This window comes from Nannobrachium achirus, assembly GCF_963921795.1.
Source record: "Nannobrachium achirus genome assembly, chromosome: 14".
NCBI classification, from domain to species: domain Eukaryota; kingdom Metazoa; phylum Chordata; class Actinopteri; order Myctophiformes; family Myctophidae; genus Nannobrachium; species Nannobrachium achirus.
Window position 1 is genome coordinate 19,922,914 of NC_137821.1, and position 17,807 is coordinate 19,940,720.

The 17,807-nt window shown below is 43.3% G+C and overlaps 2 protein-coding genes across 2 annotated transcripts; both read right to left on the reverse strand.

Annotated features, from left to right (window-relative positions):
- Window positions 1-8,326: 8,326 nt before the first annotated feature.
- On the reverse strand, window positions 8,327-8,572 carry LOC308298348 (immediate early response 3-interacting protein 1-like; the record flags this gene model as incomplete). Its single annotated transcript, XM_080741933.1, has 1 exon — window positions 8,327-8,572. One exon carries the CDS (start codon window positions 8,570-8,572, stop codon window positions 8,327-8,329), a length of 246 nt encoding a protein of 81 aa, XP_080598059.1.
- Window positions 8,573-12,039: 3,467 nt separating this feature from the next.
- On the reverse strand, window positions 12,040-17,501 carry LOC308297875 (kelch-like protein 33; the record flags this gene model as incomplete). Its single annotated transcript, XM_080741441.1, has 5 exons — window positions 12,040-12,372; window positions 12,808-12,994; window positions 13,624-13,794; window positions 14,594-15,542; window positions 16,739-17,501. 5 exons carry the CDS (start codon window positions 17,499-17,501, stop codon window positions 12,040-12,042), a joined length of 2,403 nt encoding a protein of 800 aa, XP_080597567.1.
- Window positions 17,502-17,807: the final 306 nt, after the last annotated feature.

Sequence of the window (17,807 nt, forward strand, 5' to 3'; positions counted from 1 at the left end):
AATTTCCCATAGGATTTTTTTTTTTTGCTAAAATTGTTTTGTTTGCTGTTTAGGCTTCTATGGGGACCAAACTATCAGAAAATGACAGGGTTCAAATTTGCATACCCCTCCCCCATTTCCTGAGGCGGGGAGGGGGGGGTTTCAGTTTTAGCCCTATTCGGCTCTATATTCCCATAGATTTTTTTTCTTCTTTTCTGTTTTGGCTTCTTTAGGGACCAAACTGTCAGAAAATGAGGGGATTCACATTTTGCATGCAATTGAAGATGCCAGGGCAGAGCCCCTGTAGGAAGATCTTCCATGTGTCCCATAGCATGATCTGACGGAGGACGATTATTCTATCAAAGTTCTTATTGTTGATGCCATGGGTTTGCTTCAGAGCATGAAAAAGACAAAAAGCTGTCAGATCTTCAGGATGCATTCAACAAACGCATCATAACGATGATGGCTGGCTATGTTGAGGGTCAAGTTGTCTTTGATAGGTAATATTAGGTATATGGATCAGTCGAAAAACACGAAGTCTTCATCCAGAGATGAAGCTCACTATGTCCATCAAGGAACTCCTGACTGTGTGATCAACCAAGGAGAAGTTGACATGTGTTAGGCCAGGGACTGCTTGAGTATTTCTCAAGGGACAGTTCTTTCAAGCTCGTTGTCATATATGATACCTTCATCAAGGGACATGATTTTGAGGAGGTGCACACATTGAAGAGGCTGCTGACACCAATCTCCAATTGCCCTGAGCCCTGAGCTTCCACCAATTGAAGAGAATTGGTGGAATTCAGAGAGTGGAGGGTATGTTCCAGTCAGGTGTCTTGCCCTCCCTGCTCCAAAGGCAATACTTGAGCTCATCACATGTAATGTGGGTGCAAAGCAGGTTGCAAGGGACAGTCAGTCTCTGCAAGTGCTATGGCACTGGACTGGAGACTTTGCCAACAGTATAAAGGCCCATTCTCACTGGGCCAGATTAACAGATAAATAAGGATCTTTCTCCATTCAAGTGGATGGTAAGACACAGATAAAACCAATATCTGTGACAGATATTTTCTTTTATCTGTATCTTACCATCCACTTGAATGGAGAAAGATATTTTTGTATCTGTTTATCTGGCCCAGTGGGAATGAGCCTTAAGGGAGGACATAGATAACAGTGATCATGAATAGATCCTGTATTTGACTAGAATAATAACAGGTCAGAAGTATAAATGCTACCCCATCCTCCTCACTTGAACTGTTCCTACCTAAACTATTGAATATCCTCAGAATATACTGTGAAGTTGTGTATAAAGTACTGTAAAGTACTCCCCCCAGGATATGAGGGAGGAGTACAAAGAAGCCAAAACGGTAAAGAAATCAATTTTAGCAAAACACTCCTATGGGAATACATAGGTGAATAGGGCCAAAACTGAAGTGACCCCCTCCCCCCCTAGGAAATGAGGGAGGGGTCTGAAAATGTCTACCCCGTCATTTTCTGATAGTTTGGTCCCTATAGAAGCCAAAACAACAAAAGATAAAATATGTTTTAGCAAAACAATCCTATGGGAGATTGGGAAAACATAGCCGAATAGGGCCAAAACTGAAGTGACCCGCCCCCAGGAAATGAGGGAGGGGTCTGAAAATTTTACCCACATTATTTTCTGATAGTTTGGTCCCTATAGAAGCCAAAACAGCAAACAAATCATTTTTTTGCAGAAAACTCCTCTGGGAAATTGGGAAAACATAGCTGAATAGGGCCAAAACTGAAGTGACCCTCCTCCAGGAAATGAGGGAGGGGTCTGAAAATTTAACCCCCATCATTTTCTGATAGTTTGGTCCCTATAGAAGCCAAAACAGCAAAAGAAATCTATTTGGCAAAAGAATCCTTTGGGAAATTGGGAAAACAAGGCCGAATAGGGCCAAAACTGAAGTGACCCGCCCCCAAGGAAATGAGGGAGGGGTCTGAAAATTTGACCCCTGTCATTTTCTGATAGTTTGGTCCCTATAGAAGCCAAAACAGCAAAAAAAGCCATTTGGGCAAAAAAATCCTATGGGAAATTGGGAAAACAAGGCCGAAAAGGGCCAAAACTGAAGTGACCCGCCCCCAGGAAATGAGGGAGGGGTCTGAAAATTTGACCCCCGTCATTTTCTGATAGTTTGGTCCCTATAGAAGCCAAAACAGCAAAACAATCAATTTTGGCAAAAAATTCCTACAGGAATACATAGCATACCGCACTAAAAGAAAACATTTTAGATTTTACCCCAAATTTCAAAACATATCAAACGTGAAAATAGCAGATCTACAAGCTAATGTGTTGCATCACGAGATTGTAGATCTGCTATTTTCACTATATATTTCAAATAAAGTCAAAAGTGCAATATTTGTCTCTGAAATGAAAGAAAAAGTATCAAAAAAAATACTCAAGACAAGTACAGAAATAAATGTACTTTGTCACACTGTGAACACCAACCTTGAACATAAATGGAGTGAAATGATAAGAAATTATGCTTTCTCTCCCGCTCTCCTTCTCTTTTGTCCTTAGTTGGTAGGAAAGTGGGCTTTTCTGCATCGTTTGCACAAAGGCGTGGTGTAGTCAATGGACCCCGTGGATCCACAACCATTGTGTTCAAGAATGTCTTCATCAACACTGGCAATGCTTACAGCCCTAGCACAGGTACTGACACGACCATGACATTTTACCTGACGATTAATTGTCTTACAAATAATTATTAGGCCTACATTTTTAGAGAATGTGTGCTGTAATAAATAATGTTTTTTTTTTCTGTGTCTTCTCTTCAGGTATCTTTAAGGCTCCACTGAAGGGGGCGTACCATTTCACCTTCACAACGTTCGGCTACACCCGTGGTCATACCTCTGGGGCCATGCTGGTGAAGAACGGGAGAGCTCAAGTCAGCACTTGGGAATTCAAGTCAAACGACGGCAGCGACAGCACCAGTAACACGGTGATTCTGCCACTTAATGCTGGAGACAAAGTGCATATCATCCGTTGGGGAAGCGGTCAAGTGTATGACAACTGGAACCACCACACTACTTTCACTGGCGTCCTTCTGTACACGCTGTAGACCGAACTGTACTATCGACCAGTGGTTCTCAAGGGTTTCAGAGGGTCTCCAGCAAAATTAATATAGCATCAAAATCAACACGTTGCATTGCAAAGCGGTGTGAGCTTTGCAATTTCTGAACATTTACTGTAACATTTTTAACATACAGTAGCCTACCACGCAAAAATATTTAAGATTCTAGGGTTCCTAAGGAGGCAAAATCCAATGCATCCAAAGATATTTGAGGAGTGAGAGCACTGTTCAATGCTAAATAATTGTAATGCTTTCAAACATCTATTTATAAAATGTTTGTTTGGGCAAAAGAACACAACAACTTAAAATCTTACATAGGCTACTTATTCACAGAGTACTCCGCATGTTTTGGTTGAAACCATTGAAACATTTTAACAACACAAATCCTGTATGGTGGCCGTGGCAACGTTCATTATGAATTTGGGGATCCCTGAAATGGAACGTTTTGAGAATCACTGCGATAGACAGTTGATCACAGTTGATGTGTAGAAAATAATGCTTTTCAAGTGCAGATAAAACGAGAAAACAACACATTATATCAGGATCGGTTTTACTGCATCTGTCACATCAAATCACACCAGTTTACAGGTGTAAAGCATTGGGTGAAATTCTTTTCTTGTTCCAACTTTATTTGTTTTGAAGTATTCCATGAGAAGAGAGAGGTCAGAGTTGGAGGGAAAGCAAAGGGAAAGGCATAGAAAACAGGTTAAATAGAACACAATACACATAGCGTATGTGAAAAAATACATACATGAGATTCAGAACAATAGCATCATACTGTATGTAAGTGTGCACCTTCTTTTAGAAACATTAGCATAATATGTAGGTTTGTGCATAATAATGTGCCACGTTTTTCATGCCTCTCTTTTATTGTTGAACTTTATTGACCTTAGTAGACCTATATTGAATTTATCATGTCGTTTCTCTGTTTCCACCATATATACAAATGTCTTGGTTGTTTGGGTCTTATTAAAGTACATATTCTGGTGCACTTTAAATAAATAATCCACTATTTGCATTTAAGTTGTGTCCTTTACCTTCCATCAAGTACACCACAGCACAATCACAGTACATACAGCAGAATGCAGCATTAGGACAAAAATATAAGAATAAGAGAGAAACCAGCTAATACTAGTAAGATGCCTCAGGGCGCCAATTCTTGGTCAACTGGCCAGTGATGGATATCGAACCATAGCTAATATCAGCAAAAGAATATAGCCTGCTTAAGAGGAAGATGGTGAAGAAGATAAACATACTGTAATTACTTTCAGAAGGTCACTGACAGAAAAACTAAAAACAAAACATACACGTTATGAGGGAGTATCACTGTTGTTGCATTTGACATAAAATGACTTCATGAATTCATGGTTTGGAAAGAAAGCTGATGTATTTTAGAGCTCTTTTGTCTTAATGTCCAAGAATATCTTATATTATTGTCACGTTGAGTCAGGTGTGGACCCAGAAGCAGATGAGTAGGCAGGCAGGTCCAGTCCAATAACATTTATTCAACATGAAGGGCAGGACAGCAACACTGAACAGCAGACACAGAACACAACACAACAGGTATAGGATCAAGCAATCAGTGTGCAAAGTGAGTCCATTATATAAACAGGTAGGCTACAAGCTGATAGCTGTGTGGCAGTACTCACCTGCCCGGAGAGCTGCACGGCCGAGGGATGAGCAGTGGAGACAGGTGTGTAACTGGATTGAGGTGAGATGGAATGCAATGTGGGAGTGGCCAGAGTAGACAGACAGACAAAGAGAGAAACAGACAGGTGGATTGATTGATTGATTGATTGATTGATTGACGACTTTATTAGAAGTTTGCATAGAAAAATGTACAGTTTCATGACGGTACAGTTCACTGGTACAAGGTCAACTAAAAGGAGATCCTAGAAAAGCACTTGGCTTATTTACACAGGAAACCATTGAAGTATCTCATATAACATTGAATGACAGACGGATAGAACACAGTACTATGCAGGAGAGACAGAACATTGCAATATCAATATCAATTCTTGTATTGCTGCTTTGCTGCTTGGACCACTAATAAAATAATGTCAAGAGGGCCAATATAAAAGGTCATTTTCCAAAAGGGGAAGAATTAATGAATAACTTAATACAACATCTGCATGAACACTTAACATTATGCAGGTAAGCTGGAACAGAGAAAAACCTTTGCCTGATATTGATTAGCCGAATTATTGCTTTAAATGTATTTTGTCGTCACTAATCGGGCGACGATATTTTTATCCCCTTAAAAACAATTAACCGAGTAAATCATGACCTTTAATTGTTTTCTAAAAATCTACAAGCTCAAACTCATCACGTTGTCACAATGCACATCGTTTTTTGTTTTGTTTTTGCATAGATCAGTTTATGTGTATCTTATATTTACTTGTGTGCTTGATCATAGCATACTTTATTTATTGAAGAATAGCTAGTACTCCAAAATCAAGTTCGCATTGGACCCAAAACCTGACTTTGTTCAGGCTCTGACATGTAGACCTACTTGGCAAATACCCCAACAACACTATTGTTGTGATTTGCAATTTTTCAGTATTACTTTACAATGTTCACTTTAGTGCCACAAGTTCACTTTACTGTTACCACTGCAGACACTTAATTGACTGTGTAATCTAGGTGTAGTCTACTTTTACTGCCATGCCTAACTGGGTTAGACAGTCGCGACAACATCTGTTTTCATTGAGTTCCTCATTCCACAATGAAGAGTGATTTTTTAATCCCCAATACCTGCAACAATGTTCTGGCACACAGGCACAGAGAAACTAAAAGACTGTTCCCTTGTTTAGGATGATGTTGTTGATGAGGGTAGTTTCCCGCCTTATTTCCTTGTATCTGTCAAGCTATACAAACTATTGTGACCCACACCCAGCCAGCGCATAATCTAAGGAGCCTTGCAAAAATAATTGTGTGAATAATACAAATGCATCCATGTGGGTGCAAACCCAGCTTGCACCAACATCTCTTGTTTTCAATTGTGACCTTGTCCTTTAACCTTTTTGAATGGACTGGTGCAAAAAAACAAAAAGATGGATTATCTGGTTAATTTACACTGACCAACGACAAATAATAATGGAGAAAACACAGGTGGAAGAAATCGCTTACCTTGAGAACAAGCGGAATTAAATGGAAAGACAGCAGGATGTACAGAAAAATGTAATTACAAGCCAAAAAAACAAAACTAAAACTGATGGAGAGGATAATGAACATCAACATCTCCTGAGGGAAGGTCAAGTGGAAGGTCAAAATTAACTATCTACAGAAGGAAGTGACACCACTTCATGTTAAACCGGTCATATTAAACCGAGCAGTGAATGAGGAAGAATTGTACATGCGAGAGACGTCTCAAGAGTGGAAATGAGGCTAATAACATTGCGAGATGGAGCAAGATATTCTGAAGATGGAGCATTTCTTCTATCTGGTCTAACTTTGGAATACAATCTTTTAAAACTTTACACATTGAGGCACATCTGCATCAGCTATAAACTCGGCATCCCCATAACCTTTTAATGTTATTTACAGGATTGTACTTGGTGACACAACCTCTCAATTCCATAATAGTAAACTACAGGAATTCTCATGTGGATATGACAGAGTTGTCTCTTCAGAATTCCTTAGGAAGGGGAAGACCACCCATTTTCAATATTGAACTATGTCATTAATATACCTTAGAGGAGTTGTGTGGAAATAGAAAAAAAGTCCCCCCCCTTCTGTGTTGCCTAGAATTGGAGGATTGATTTTGGGGTTTGTACATCGGTGTGATGTAATCAAGTTGAACTTTTTTTCTATTTCCACACAACTCCTCTAAGGTATATTAATGACACAGTTCAATATTGAAAATGGGTGGTCTTCCCCTTTAATGTTCACTATCGAAACATAGGATCAGAGTGGTTCTCAAAGTGGAGTCTGGGGAACTCCAGGGTTCCTTGAGGAGGTTCCAAGGGTCCCCAGCTAAATGAGTCCCCAGCTAAATGAGTGATAGTTCATGAGTGAACCATGGACCCCTATGTCGGTCCTATCATCATCAAACCTTTCTATGCACACTGCCCGTACCCTGTAGGCCACATATATAATACTTTATGCTTGTTAAATGTTATAATGGAAGTGAATGTGGCTTGATTGTGCTGAAACCATGCCCAAATGTGGAGTGTTTTAGATGACAAGTGTCTTAGGCAGGCTGTTCACATCGAATGAAGTCCAAGATCCACAATGGAGCATGGTCTATGTGGACCATTCGCATCATTTCAAGTTGTCCAGAGCCTTGTCTTGTACTGTTGTTGACATAGTTTTTCCACGTGGTTGTAACTCTCGACTGCTCAGTGGCTATTTTATAGAACTTTCAGTGATTGCTCCTTAGGTTATAAAGACCTGTGTTCTTTTATTTATCTTTTTGCAGATATGTGTAGACGATATGTATGTTATGAGCAGCTATAACCGCTCCTACATCTGGCTTTGTCTATTTGTACATAATTATGTCCTATACGCTTGGTTCATTTATTGGCCAAGCTTCGCGTGACCCTTAATGAAATTAATATAAAAACAAACACAGCTCATTTCCAATTTTTGTATCTTCTACGTACTACCATTGGGTTCTGTTTATGTATAAAAACAAGGGTTATATTTCTCTTTTTCCCCTCCCAAATGCAGGTGAGAAACCTCCATTTGGAGTGTGAAAAGCACCTGCTAAGAAGAAAAATCATTGTGAAAGATTAAGTAAACCACCCTCAGTAAAGTGCAAAAAAATGTAGGAGAAAAAATAAGAATGACCATTGCTGATATGAGATGACTGACATTAGATCGACAGAGATTAGATGGAACGGTTCCAATAACCAGTTCCTCTGGGTGGGTAGGGGTGGAGAGTCTTCATGAGCTGGGATTGTGTCAAACTATGAATGCATTTTCAGTTTCATTTGATTTGTTGAATAGCATCCCAAATAGCAGTAGTCACTTATTTTTGAATGACTGGGCTGCGTTGACTTTAAAAAAGGACATTGAAAAAAGAGCTGTATGTATGTGGCATCAATTAGCCAATGAGAGACCAGCGTTGGCACCAATTAGCCAATGAGGAAGCAGCGTTCTCAGTGAGGTAACCACCAACCAATAGTGACTATGAGTGCACAAGGCGTCTAGTTCTTGGCTTTTAGCAGCTGGGCTTGTCCGCTATCTTCCAGTCCTGTCATCTTCTCTCATCCAAACAGCAGTAGCAGTATGATACAGACTATGTTCATCTTCTCTCATCCAAACAGCAGTAGCAGTGCGATACAGACTATGTTCACCGCCATCAAGGGTGCTCTCATGACTCGGACTGAGCGGATAAGGTTCATGACTTGAACTCCGTTGCCTGGTTCTTCACCGAATCCTCCAACACTTTGGTCCATGCCCCAGCTAACTTTACTTAGAAATCTCTCTTCGTGCAAAACGGCGACAGCGTTTACACACAGAATGAATGCCTGAATAAGTGCAAATATGGTAAAAGCCATGACGGGTCTTAGCTACAGGAAAATGGAGAATCTGACCTTGAACTTACGACATCCGGTTTTAAGCTGTCCAGTTGTGATGCCCTTTTCGTGACTATGATGTCACTATGATACAGGTCATGCCCAAATATGCAGTTCCGGATCAGTCTTGCCCAATACAGATGTCCATGATGTCAGACTGGCCTCTGTGGCCTCTCAACGCCCATAGCACCCACGCCAACCTCTCCTTTTGCTTTGTGTGTATAGCCAAACAAAAATCAAACCTTGGTTCGAAGTGAAGCGGTGAACCTTTATTCTATGTGTTCTAGACTAGAGCTATGAAATCTGTGTTCTAGATCTATACATTCTGTGTTTTAGATCTATACTTTCTATGTGCTTTAGTTCTATATTTTTATGAATTCTGAATGAATGAATGATTTTGTCTGGAGGGCCAAATTGTCATGTGAAGCTTGACCAATCCTCAATTCTGCATGCACAGGACATGCACAGGGCATGTACGGGACAGACAAAGCCACTCCTTGGGAATCTATGGGAATCCTCAAAAAAAAACATGTACGGGACAGACAAAGCCACTCCTTGGAAGTGGCTTTCACCGCTTCAAAAATCGATGAGGATCGAGATCTGTGCTCATACACATAGGGGCCTTTTCCACCGGAAAAGAACCGGTTCGGGTTCTTTCTCCCGCCTATGGGATGGCAACTTTCTTGGAACCTTGGTTGCGAGCCGGCCGCGAACCAACTTTTACGGTTCGGAACCAACTCAGTTCTCGGTGGAAAAGATCACCTCTGGTTCATCCCATAGGTGTGAGAAAGAACCCGAACCGGTTCTTTGCCGGTGGAAAAGGCCCCACAAGTAACTGATGTCAGAATGGCCCATACAAATAGATATGCATGTGTTTCATAATTGCACTGCTAACTTCGCACAGGTGCGATTTTTTCAAGTCAATAGAGGTCGGATTAAAACTTTGCCCAAATATGGGCAAAATATACTGCATGACTCAAATCATAGTACTGACATCATCATTACTGATGTCATAGACTGGTCGGATGGCATCTGATATTCACATGGAAGCCACACCGTTATCAGGAAAGACTTGTTAAATGAAGAATGGGAAGCATACATGTATTGTAGATGAAAAGGGCAGGGAGCTGATGCTACTCTGGGTCTATTGGTCCCGAAGAAATATAAGGTGTGAAGTTTTTACCCCCGCTGTAAAGCACTTTCTCTTGCCCTGTAAGTGTGTCTTATCTGCTGTGGTGCCTCTGGCGATAGAACGTCCTCTGCAGGATCATTACCTGTTTCACCTTAATTCACGTCCAACGTTGATGCAGGTTTCAAAATGACATGACCACTGTCCGTGGTGCTGATCATGCACTCTGCCCCTGGCCCGACTCTAGCTTGTTCCACCACTTTGGCCATGGTAAACATACAGATGATATTAGAATTGTTTTCGTATAATTAAAAGCAGAGAAACAGCGCAGGGCAAGCTGTTTAATTTTTTTTAGCTACTCTAGCTAGGCAATTTGCCACATTTTGGATGTGTTTTCTCTCCCCTCCAGAGGAATGCAACAAGGTTGTTGTGTCCTCACGGATCAACATATCTCTGATGTTCCTATACACTTGGAATTGCAAATAAAGGCAGATCAAGATGAAAAAGGCAATTTTATTTGCAGGGAATAAGCCTTCATGTCAGAGTTTGCTGATAATAACACCAGGGTAGGTCTTTTGAGCTTATCAAGGCCTTGGGGGTAACTCCTGCATGTGGATAAACTGCTAACTTCCTTTTCAAAATGTGCACAGCTGAGCTGACACAGGGACATGACTGAATGGCAAGACCTGTTTCGGTGAAGCTGGCATGCAAGAGGCTATTTTTAGGCTTGACAGAGACAGAAGTGGGGGCTACTGCATGGTTTAGAATCTCAGGCCTATATGAAAGCTAACCCCTTTAATGTTGTTGTGGAAGAAAAAAAAACACTCCAAGCCATCCTTTTTGTACAACCAATTTGCAGTAGCAAAGTCAGATTTTACCTTGAACTCATCTGAACTTTCATGAACTCATGGTCTGCTTTCTAAGTTTATGGAGTCAACAGTGTCATGGTAAAAGTGATTTATTTACACGGGGTGCGAATTTCCGAACGCACTCTAGGCCCTAGTGTTGCTAAAATATATTGTCTGCACACAGGATGATTGGAAGACCAGGTTAAAATGTAGATGATTAAAGGAGTATCAATGGAATCAGACAAGTGCTCAGTCATAACCTACAGTATATCAAATCCACAAACTATTTCATTTATAGTCATTTCATATTTTATTGAAGAAAAGCACCACTGAAATAGCCTACATTATCTTTTCTTCCAGGGAGTGCTAGACCAGACAGCAAAAAGCTTAAAATGTCACATGATTACAAAAGTAAAATACCATATGCATTACATTTGCATGCATGATAAGGTGCATAAATGGGTGCATTGTTCTTTAAATAAACAATAAATTGTGAATTTATGTTGCTGTTTGCTTTCTATCAATAGTCGTATAGCACAGCATGCAGCATTTAGAGGATGAAAAAATGAAAAAAACATGCCAAGAGAGCCTATTAAAATATTGATATTTTTCCAAAAGGAGCTGAACTGATAAATTGTTTCTACTGCACGTAGCAGCTTTATTATATGGGGAGACGTTTGTCTCATTATTATTATACCATACTGCACAAATGTTTCCAGGATTTACAGATGTTTTTCCGTGATTTACAAATGTCTCCCCATATTATGCAAACTGGATCATATCACAGCCACTGTAGGCCTATATATCGTTAAGTAAATCTGCATTGTTGATAGACAATTGTAACATTTAAAATCCATAAAACTTTCAATGAACCACCCACCACTTAGTGTGTCCGTGTCCATTCGTCCATCCGACTGTGACCAACTAATCTCCAGCGATGTTGGCCCGGTTGCAGTCAAACTGTGGGTGGATGCCAATTCAGAACCTTGTTGCCCCACATTCTTCACATGGGCATGGTCTAGCGCCACTTGAGGCAACATTTTGCTAAACACATTTTTTAACAGTACTGACAGTACCGATTTTGTCCAAAAATCACGCAAATCGGTAGACAGTATCTCTATAGTCATGTGATCAACATGAATCTGTCTGATTTTCCATATTCCATGCTTCCAAAGTTTGCAGGATTGGTCTGTTTTGAACAATGACTAAAATCATGAACGCAGGTCGAGGAACAAATTCCACTCTTTTCACAGTGGCCGGTTATAGTGCCAGCAGGTTGACTTTTTTGCAAAATGCATTTTTGGAACAAAATGCCCCAAATCACAAATGCAGCGTCCGATTGCCGTGAAAGGCCCGAATTAGAAGACATGGCACCCTTTTCACATTATAGTGTCACCAGGAGGCCACAGTAACCTACCTGACCTGGCGGCGACCTGTACTCGGAAGAGCACTGCTTAAGGTTGTTACCATTATTATTGTCTGTGGTGCTTGGGCAAAGTAAGCAGACAGGCCCGGATGTCCGTGATAGCTCCAGGCATCTTGCCCAGGATCTCCCACCTCTGACTGCTGGCGTCGTACCGGTGGACCAGCCTGGTCTCGCCGTAGTCCTCCTGGGAGTAACCTCCCAGCACGTAGAGCTTCCCTTCCAGGACGGCCGACGCGGCGCCGACATGGGGCACGGGCATGGAGGTGAGGGAGGTCCAGGTGTCACTCGCCGGGTCGTACACCTCACAGGCCCGCTGGTCGGTGTAGAACTCTCTCAGGTTGCACGCGCCGCCCGCCACGTACAGCCTTCCCTGCAGGGCCTCCATGTAGATATGGGACGATATGAAAAATTCACGTCACGATTATTGCGAGCAAAATAATTGCGATTTACAATATTATCGCGATAATCAAAATATCCCCAACATCCATTATCCTGTGCCGGAACATCTGCCAAAAAAAATAGCAGATCTACAAGCTCACAACGTGTCGCATTGCGACGCGTTGTGAACTTGTTTTTGGCAAAGAGTTCTGGTACAGAGTGAAAAAAAGGACTGTATCAAGTAGGCCTACGTTATTTTCAGGTCCATTTTGGGTTCAAGTGGTACCGGATATGCAGTTCGGCAAATAAAAGGCGAATTGATCCCAGTGCATGACGGAGGACGATTTCACGATAAATGAATTCTCCACAATAAGATTATCGTGAGTGTTATTTTTATCACGTCAAACGATAATATGGATTATCGTCCCATCCCTACCTCCATGCAGTGCTGGGCGCGGTTGTGGGCCATGTCCGCCAGGTAGGTGGTCCCTCTCTCTGGGTGGTACAGGGACATGGACACCAGGCAGGTGTAGTTGCAGTTGAAGCCCCCCGAGATGAAGATCTCGCCGTCCAGGACCGCCACGGCGTGTCCGCTCAGGGCCTGGTCCAGCGGTTTGGCGTAGCTGAAATCCAACATCAGAACCAATGTATTTTTATTCCTGTACCATTAGCTGTACAGGTATTAATCTGGGTAAAATAAAATAGACTTTATTTGCCGTTTGTACGAATGCATTGGAAATAATTGGAGCTCAGCTCCCATGGTCAGTATTTAAACAAGTGGTTGTGAAGAAGAGTTGTGAAGAAAGTTATAGTGGATGTTGGGACATAATATAATTATAAACATTGTGCAGAGAGACAACAGGACCCCACATTTGATGCAACAGTACAATGCAGAATGAATGATACTGTACAATATACAACTCCATGTACATTCAGCATGTCTATTTAAACAGTCATAATTTCCTTTTGATAACCACAGTGAAAGCTCCTATCACAACTAGACAGGTGAGCAAGCACTCATACAGAATCAGGGTGTGACCAATCTGGCTAGCCATCGTCAAAGAAAAGGGAACGCCCACTCTGTTTAATCCTAGCTATCAGTCTGTCTAGAGAGATTAGTGTATGACTAATCTCTCAAGAACAGATGAAGTGCTACGAACAAAACAAAGAGGGCGCTGTTTTTCATTTGACGTTGGGTTCCCAGATTGTTGTGTGACTGATGTCTCATGTCATGTATGCATGTTGGTCTTACCTCCAGCTGTCAGAGTCAGGGTTGTAGACCTCCACACTGTCTATGTTGGTGTTGAGCTCCATGTCTCCTCCAATAGCATAGAGACGCTCGCCTCGCACCGCCACAGGAAAGTTACTTCTGAAGTCCTGCATGTCAGCCAGCCTCTTCCAGGTGTCCTGCATCGGATCGTATCTACAGTGTGTGTGATTGTGTGTGCGCGCGCATGTGTGTGTGTGTGTGTGTGTGTGTGTGAGGGGGGAAATGAAAGAGAATATCAGCCAACCTCTTCCAGCTCCATACACACGTATCTAAACATATGTGAGTACACCTATTATTGCATAATGTATATGCCTATATTTTGGTGCTGGCATATTGGTGTGAGGTGTGCAGCGGATGAGTGACTCCAATTAGGTTTTCAATTAGATAAATCATATAGGACTAGACTAGTCCTGAGGGATTCTAATGGGTTATGAGATATCTTGGATGCAAAGTTGGCATTGTGGCCTGTGGGTGGCACTAGAGGCAAAGACATACAGTAGATGCTCAAATGGTATGGATCTTTCCTGCATGGATGTGTGCAGGAAGTTTCATTGATTCAAGTCGAAAGGGCCTAAGGGTGGCACCAGAGGAAAGGCCACAGGGTCACCAAAATTACTAGGGATCATCCTCTGCAGAACATAAATAGCCTATGCTACAACTGACAAGTTTCATGGAAATTTGTTTATTAGATTTGTTTATTATTTTGTGGGTAAAAAGACATTTTGGCCTATAAGGGTTTGGCCATGGGGTCGCCAAAATGAACTGGCTTCATCCTCTGTGGAGCATGAAGGTGCAAAGCAAATTAATGACAAAACAAACAGTTGTTACTGAGACCAACTAATGGACCAACATTGCCATCCTTGTAACTTCTAAAAAAAAGTAGGTACAAATGTGCAACAACAACAAAAAAACATGCTATAATTTATATGACTTCATGTAAAATGTTTTTCACCTGTAGGCAGATTTCATGATATCATTCTTTGTGTAGAAGTGACAGCCGCCGACCACATACAGCTGTCCATTCATGACCCCTGCCCCATGCCTGAACCTGGGCTTGTCTGGCATCGATCCCAGCTTCCTCCATTCAGCCTGTTTGATCAACCCAGTGCCGCTGCGCACAGAGTTGACATGCCACAGCTCCCCGCTCGGTATCCGCTGGCCCACATCCGGGTTCAGTTGGTCTCCCCCGACCACAACCAGGGAGTCCTTAGGCCGCCGATTCCGGCCCTGGTCCTGGCCCTCGTTGTCGCCGAAATAGAACTCTTTTGTCGCCGAGCCGTAGAGTTCCACCTCTTCCTTCCCGTTACACTCCATGCGCAGTTCGACTGCCCGGACCTCCTTGAACTCGCGGAACGTCATGAGGGGGAACCGGACACCGCTCATCAGTTCACCGGCCCGGCTGAGCCTCACCTCGGGGTCGGCCTCGACCCAGGACACTATGGCCCGGAACACGGGCAGCTCCGACGTCGCGCACAGGTCGTCGTGGCAGACGAAGTGCAGGAGCTTCTCGGCAGGCAGGTCCTGGAACTTCGGCGCGGCCGACACCTCGCAGAAGTTCCGCAGGACGAAGTCGTCCACCTCCCCCAGGAGCTCGCTCATGCCGTAGGCCTCGGCGAACGACGCCACGTCCAGGCAGGACTCGGCATCCATTTCCCTCAGCAGAAAATCATGGCACGGCGAGAGAGCCGATCGGAACTGGAGCTGCATCGCGGCGCAGGTGATCTCGAAGACACAGCCCCAGCTGAGAGGGAGGGTGCCGCTGTAGGAGTAGTCGACCAGAGCCCCGAGCTCTGAGGCCGGCAGGAAGGGTAGGTTCACACTGGGCTGATTGGACTCCCTCATCCCACTGGTGAACATTCCTCTGAAGAAGTCACTGCTGGCAGCCAGGATAACTCTATGAACTGGCAATGGACAAAGAGTCAAACCAAATGTCAATAAATTGATCTATTTCTATAAAGGTCATGATGTCTTACTTATCTGTGGACCTGTCAGGACAAATTGATGACCTATACAGTATCGACTGGACATGCCCGATGTCAGCGCAAATCTGCATTGTTAGGCAAGGACAGACTCAGACCAGAGCTCGATCAACGAGATTCAGAAAGAGAGGGAGGGAGGGATGGAGGTAGGGGGATGGAGGGAGGGAGCAGGAGAGAGGCAGAGAGAGAGCCTATTTCAACCATGCAATAATCCAGCCAGTGCTGAGTAGGCTACTGAAACCTGAACATGCTGACACGTCGCTTCAAGACATGATGTCAGCGCAATGACCCCCAGCAACACTGGCAAAACCTTGTAACACTAAAGGTCAAATAGTGGAGTGAGAGGTATTGAGAAAATGTACACTTTCATCTCTAGTCCTTCGATTTGTCATCTCCACCAGGCCAATAAGGAGGCAGAGATATGTTTTCAACCGCCCGTGTGGGCGGTGTGTGTGCGTGCGTGTGTGCATGTGCATCCCGTGAAGCTTGGCCAAAGTGACCCTGGGTGGGCATACAACAAACTTTGAGCGCTTTGTGCCAAGATGTAGGCCAGATGTAGGCCAAGCTTCATGTCACAGACAAACTCCCTAGTATGGTAAACCAAACCAAAAAGTGTAAGAGTCAGGGCCCTGTGATTGACAGAGGCTGATTGGCTCTCAAAATGCCCAACCCAGCACTTGGGGCCAGACCAGTCTGCATAGGACAATGTCAGTTTGTTGCAGAAACATATTTTTCACCTGCCAAATTGGGTAGAAAATAGTCTTGTGAGTCAAATTGGAATCACTTGCTCTGGTGGCCTCTACAGAGTGCACCTCTACCACCTAGCACTTCCACTTCTGCCCAATAGGCTGCACCACAACAAAGTTCCACTGTCTGTCATCAAACAAAATGACAATAAACTCGAGTCAAGTCCAAGCAGTACGATTAGTGTTAGAATACCTGATACCTGATATCCAAGAGATAACTTCAGTTAACTATTTTCAACCCAGATAAATACAGTTAAAAGGTTAACAAACAACAGGTTCACTTTAGCTGCCATAAAGGTTCTCTGACCTATAGTTAATAGTGTGTTGCCTATAGCAACCACACTAATTATGTGTCTGTCTGTGTGTCCTTACCAAGAAAGGACTCCTCATCTGCCTCCAAAAGGACATCACAGGCCACCTTCTCCATCCACATGTTTCTGATAGACAGCAGACTGATCTTCATCTGCTCCTCGGCAGAGATCTTCCTCTTTTCTTTCCTCTGTCTTCCGCTCTCCTTCGTCTCCCCCTCCTCTGTGCACAGGTCCAGAACTCTGGGGACCCCCAGGCTGTCTGCGGTGGTCAGAGTGTTTGCATTTAAAGATGCTATGGCCCCGGTGTACGCAAACTCCAGGACCCCCGTCAGTCCCACAGAATCCACCTCAGGACCCAGAACCACAGACCACCTCTGAGACTCATTGTCCACATCAACATCTCTTCTATCTGTACTTCTCTCCGTCTGTGCCGCCTTCTCCTCCACTCTTTCCCTGATGAGAGAGCTGACTGCCGCCAGGACGGGGGAGTGCACATTGAAGCTCTTCCCGTCCACGGTTCTCAGGGTCAGGTCAGTGAGGAGGGAGGCGTCCCTGAACTCCCTCAGAGCCTCAAACACCTCTTTGGGATGGGTTTGGCTACTGCACTTGTGAACCTTCTCTTCATCACAAGTACCATCAGATGTTTTGCATCTCTCCTTCTTCATCAGGCCCAGTCTTTTGTCGTTGTAAGCCTTGATCCACTGCAGCTCGCTGTTGGCCCGTTCCAAACCCTCGCCCCCATCTTCGATCACTCTTTTCCTCCGCTCCTTCTCTCTCCTCCAGGACTCTTCAAATTCCTTCGGGAGCTGCTTTTCGATTTCCATCTGCTTTGTGATTTCCATGTCAGTGGCTATTGGCTAAACTTGTTTTTCTCTGAAAATAAACAAGCTTCATCTTTTGCACAGCCTCGTCTTATTTTTGTTGATCCACTGCCTAATTCCGAAAGCTGTTCAACTCTTTGCTCGTTCATGCCAGCATCTCACTTCTACTGTCTATCTATCGGTCTGTTTCTTGTGCAGACTTTCTCCTCTCCTGTACAGGGCTGTGTATGAAAACAACTAGTTATTTATAGCCACTGGGTCACAGGTTTCAGTTTTCAAAACAGTCATGGGTCCTCGTGTCCAGCAGTC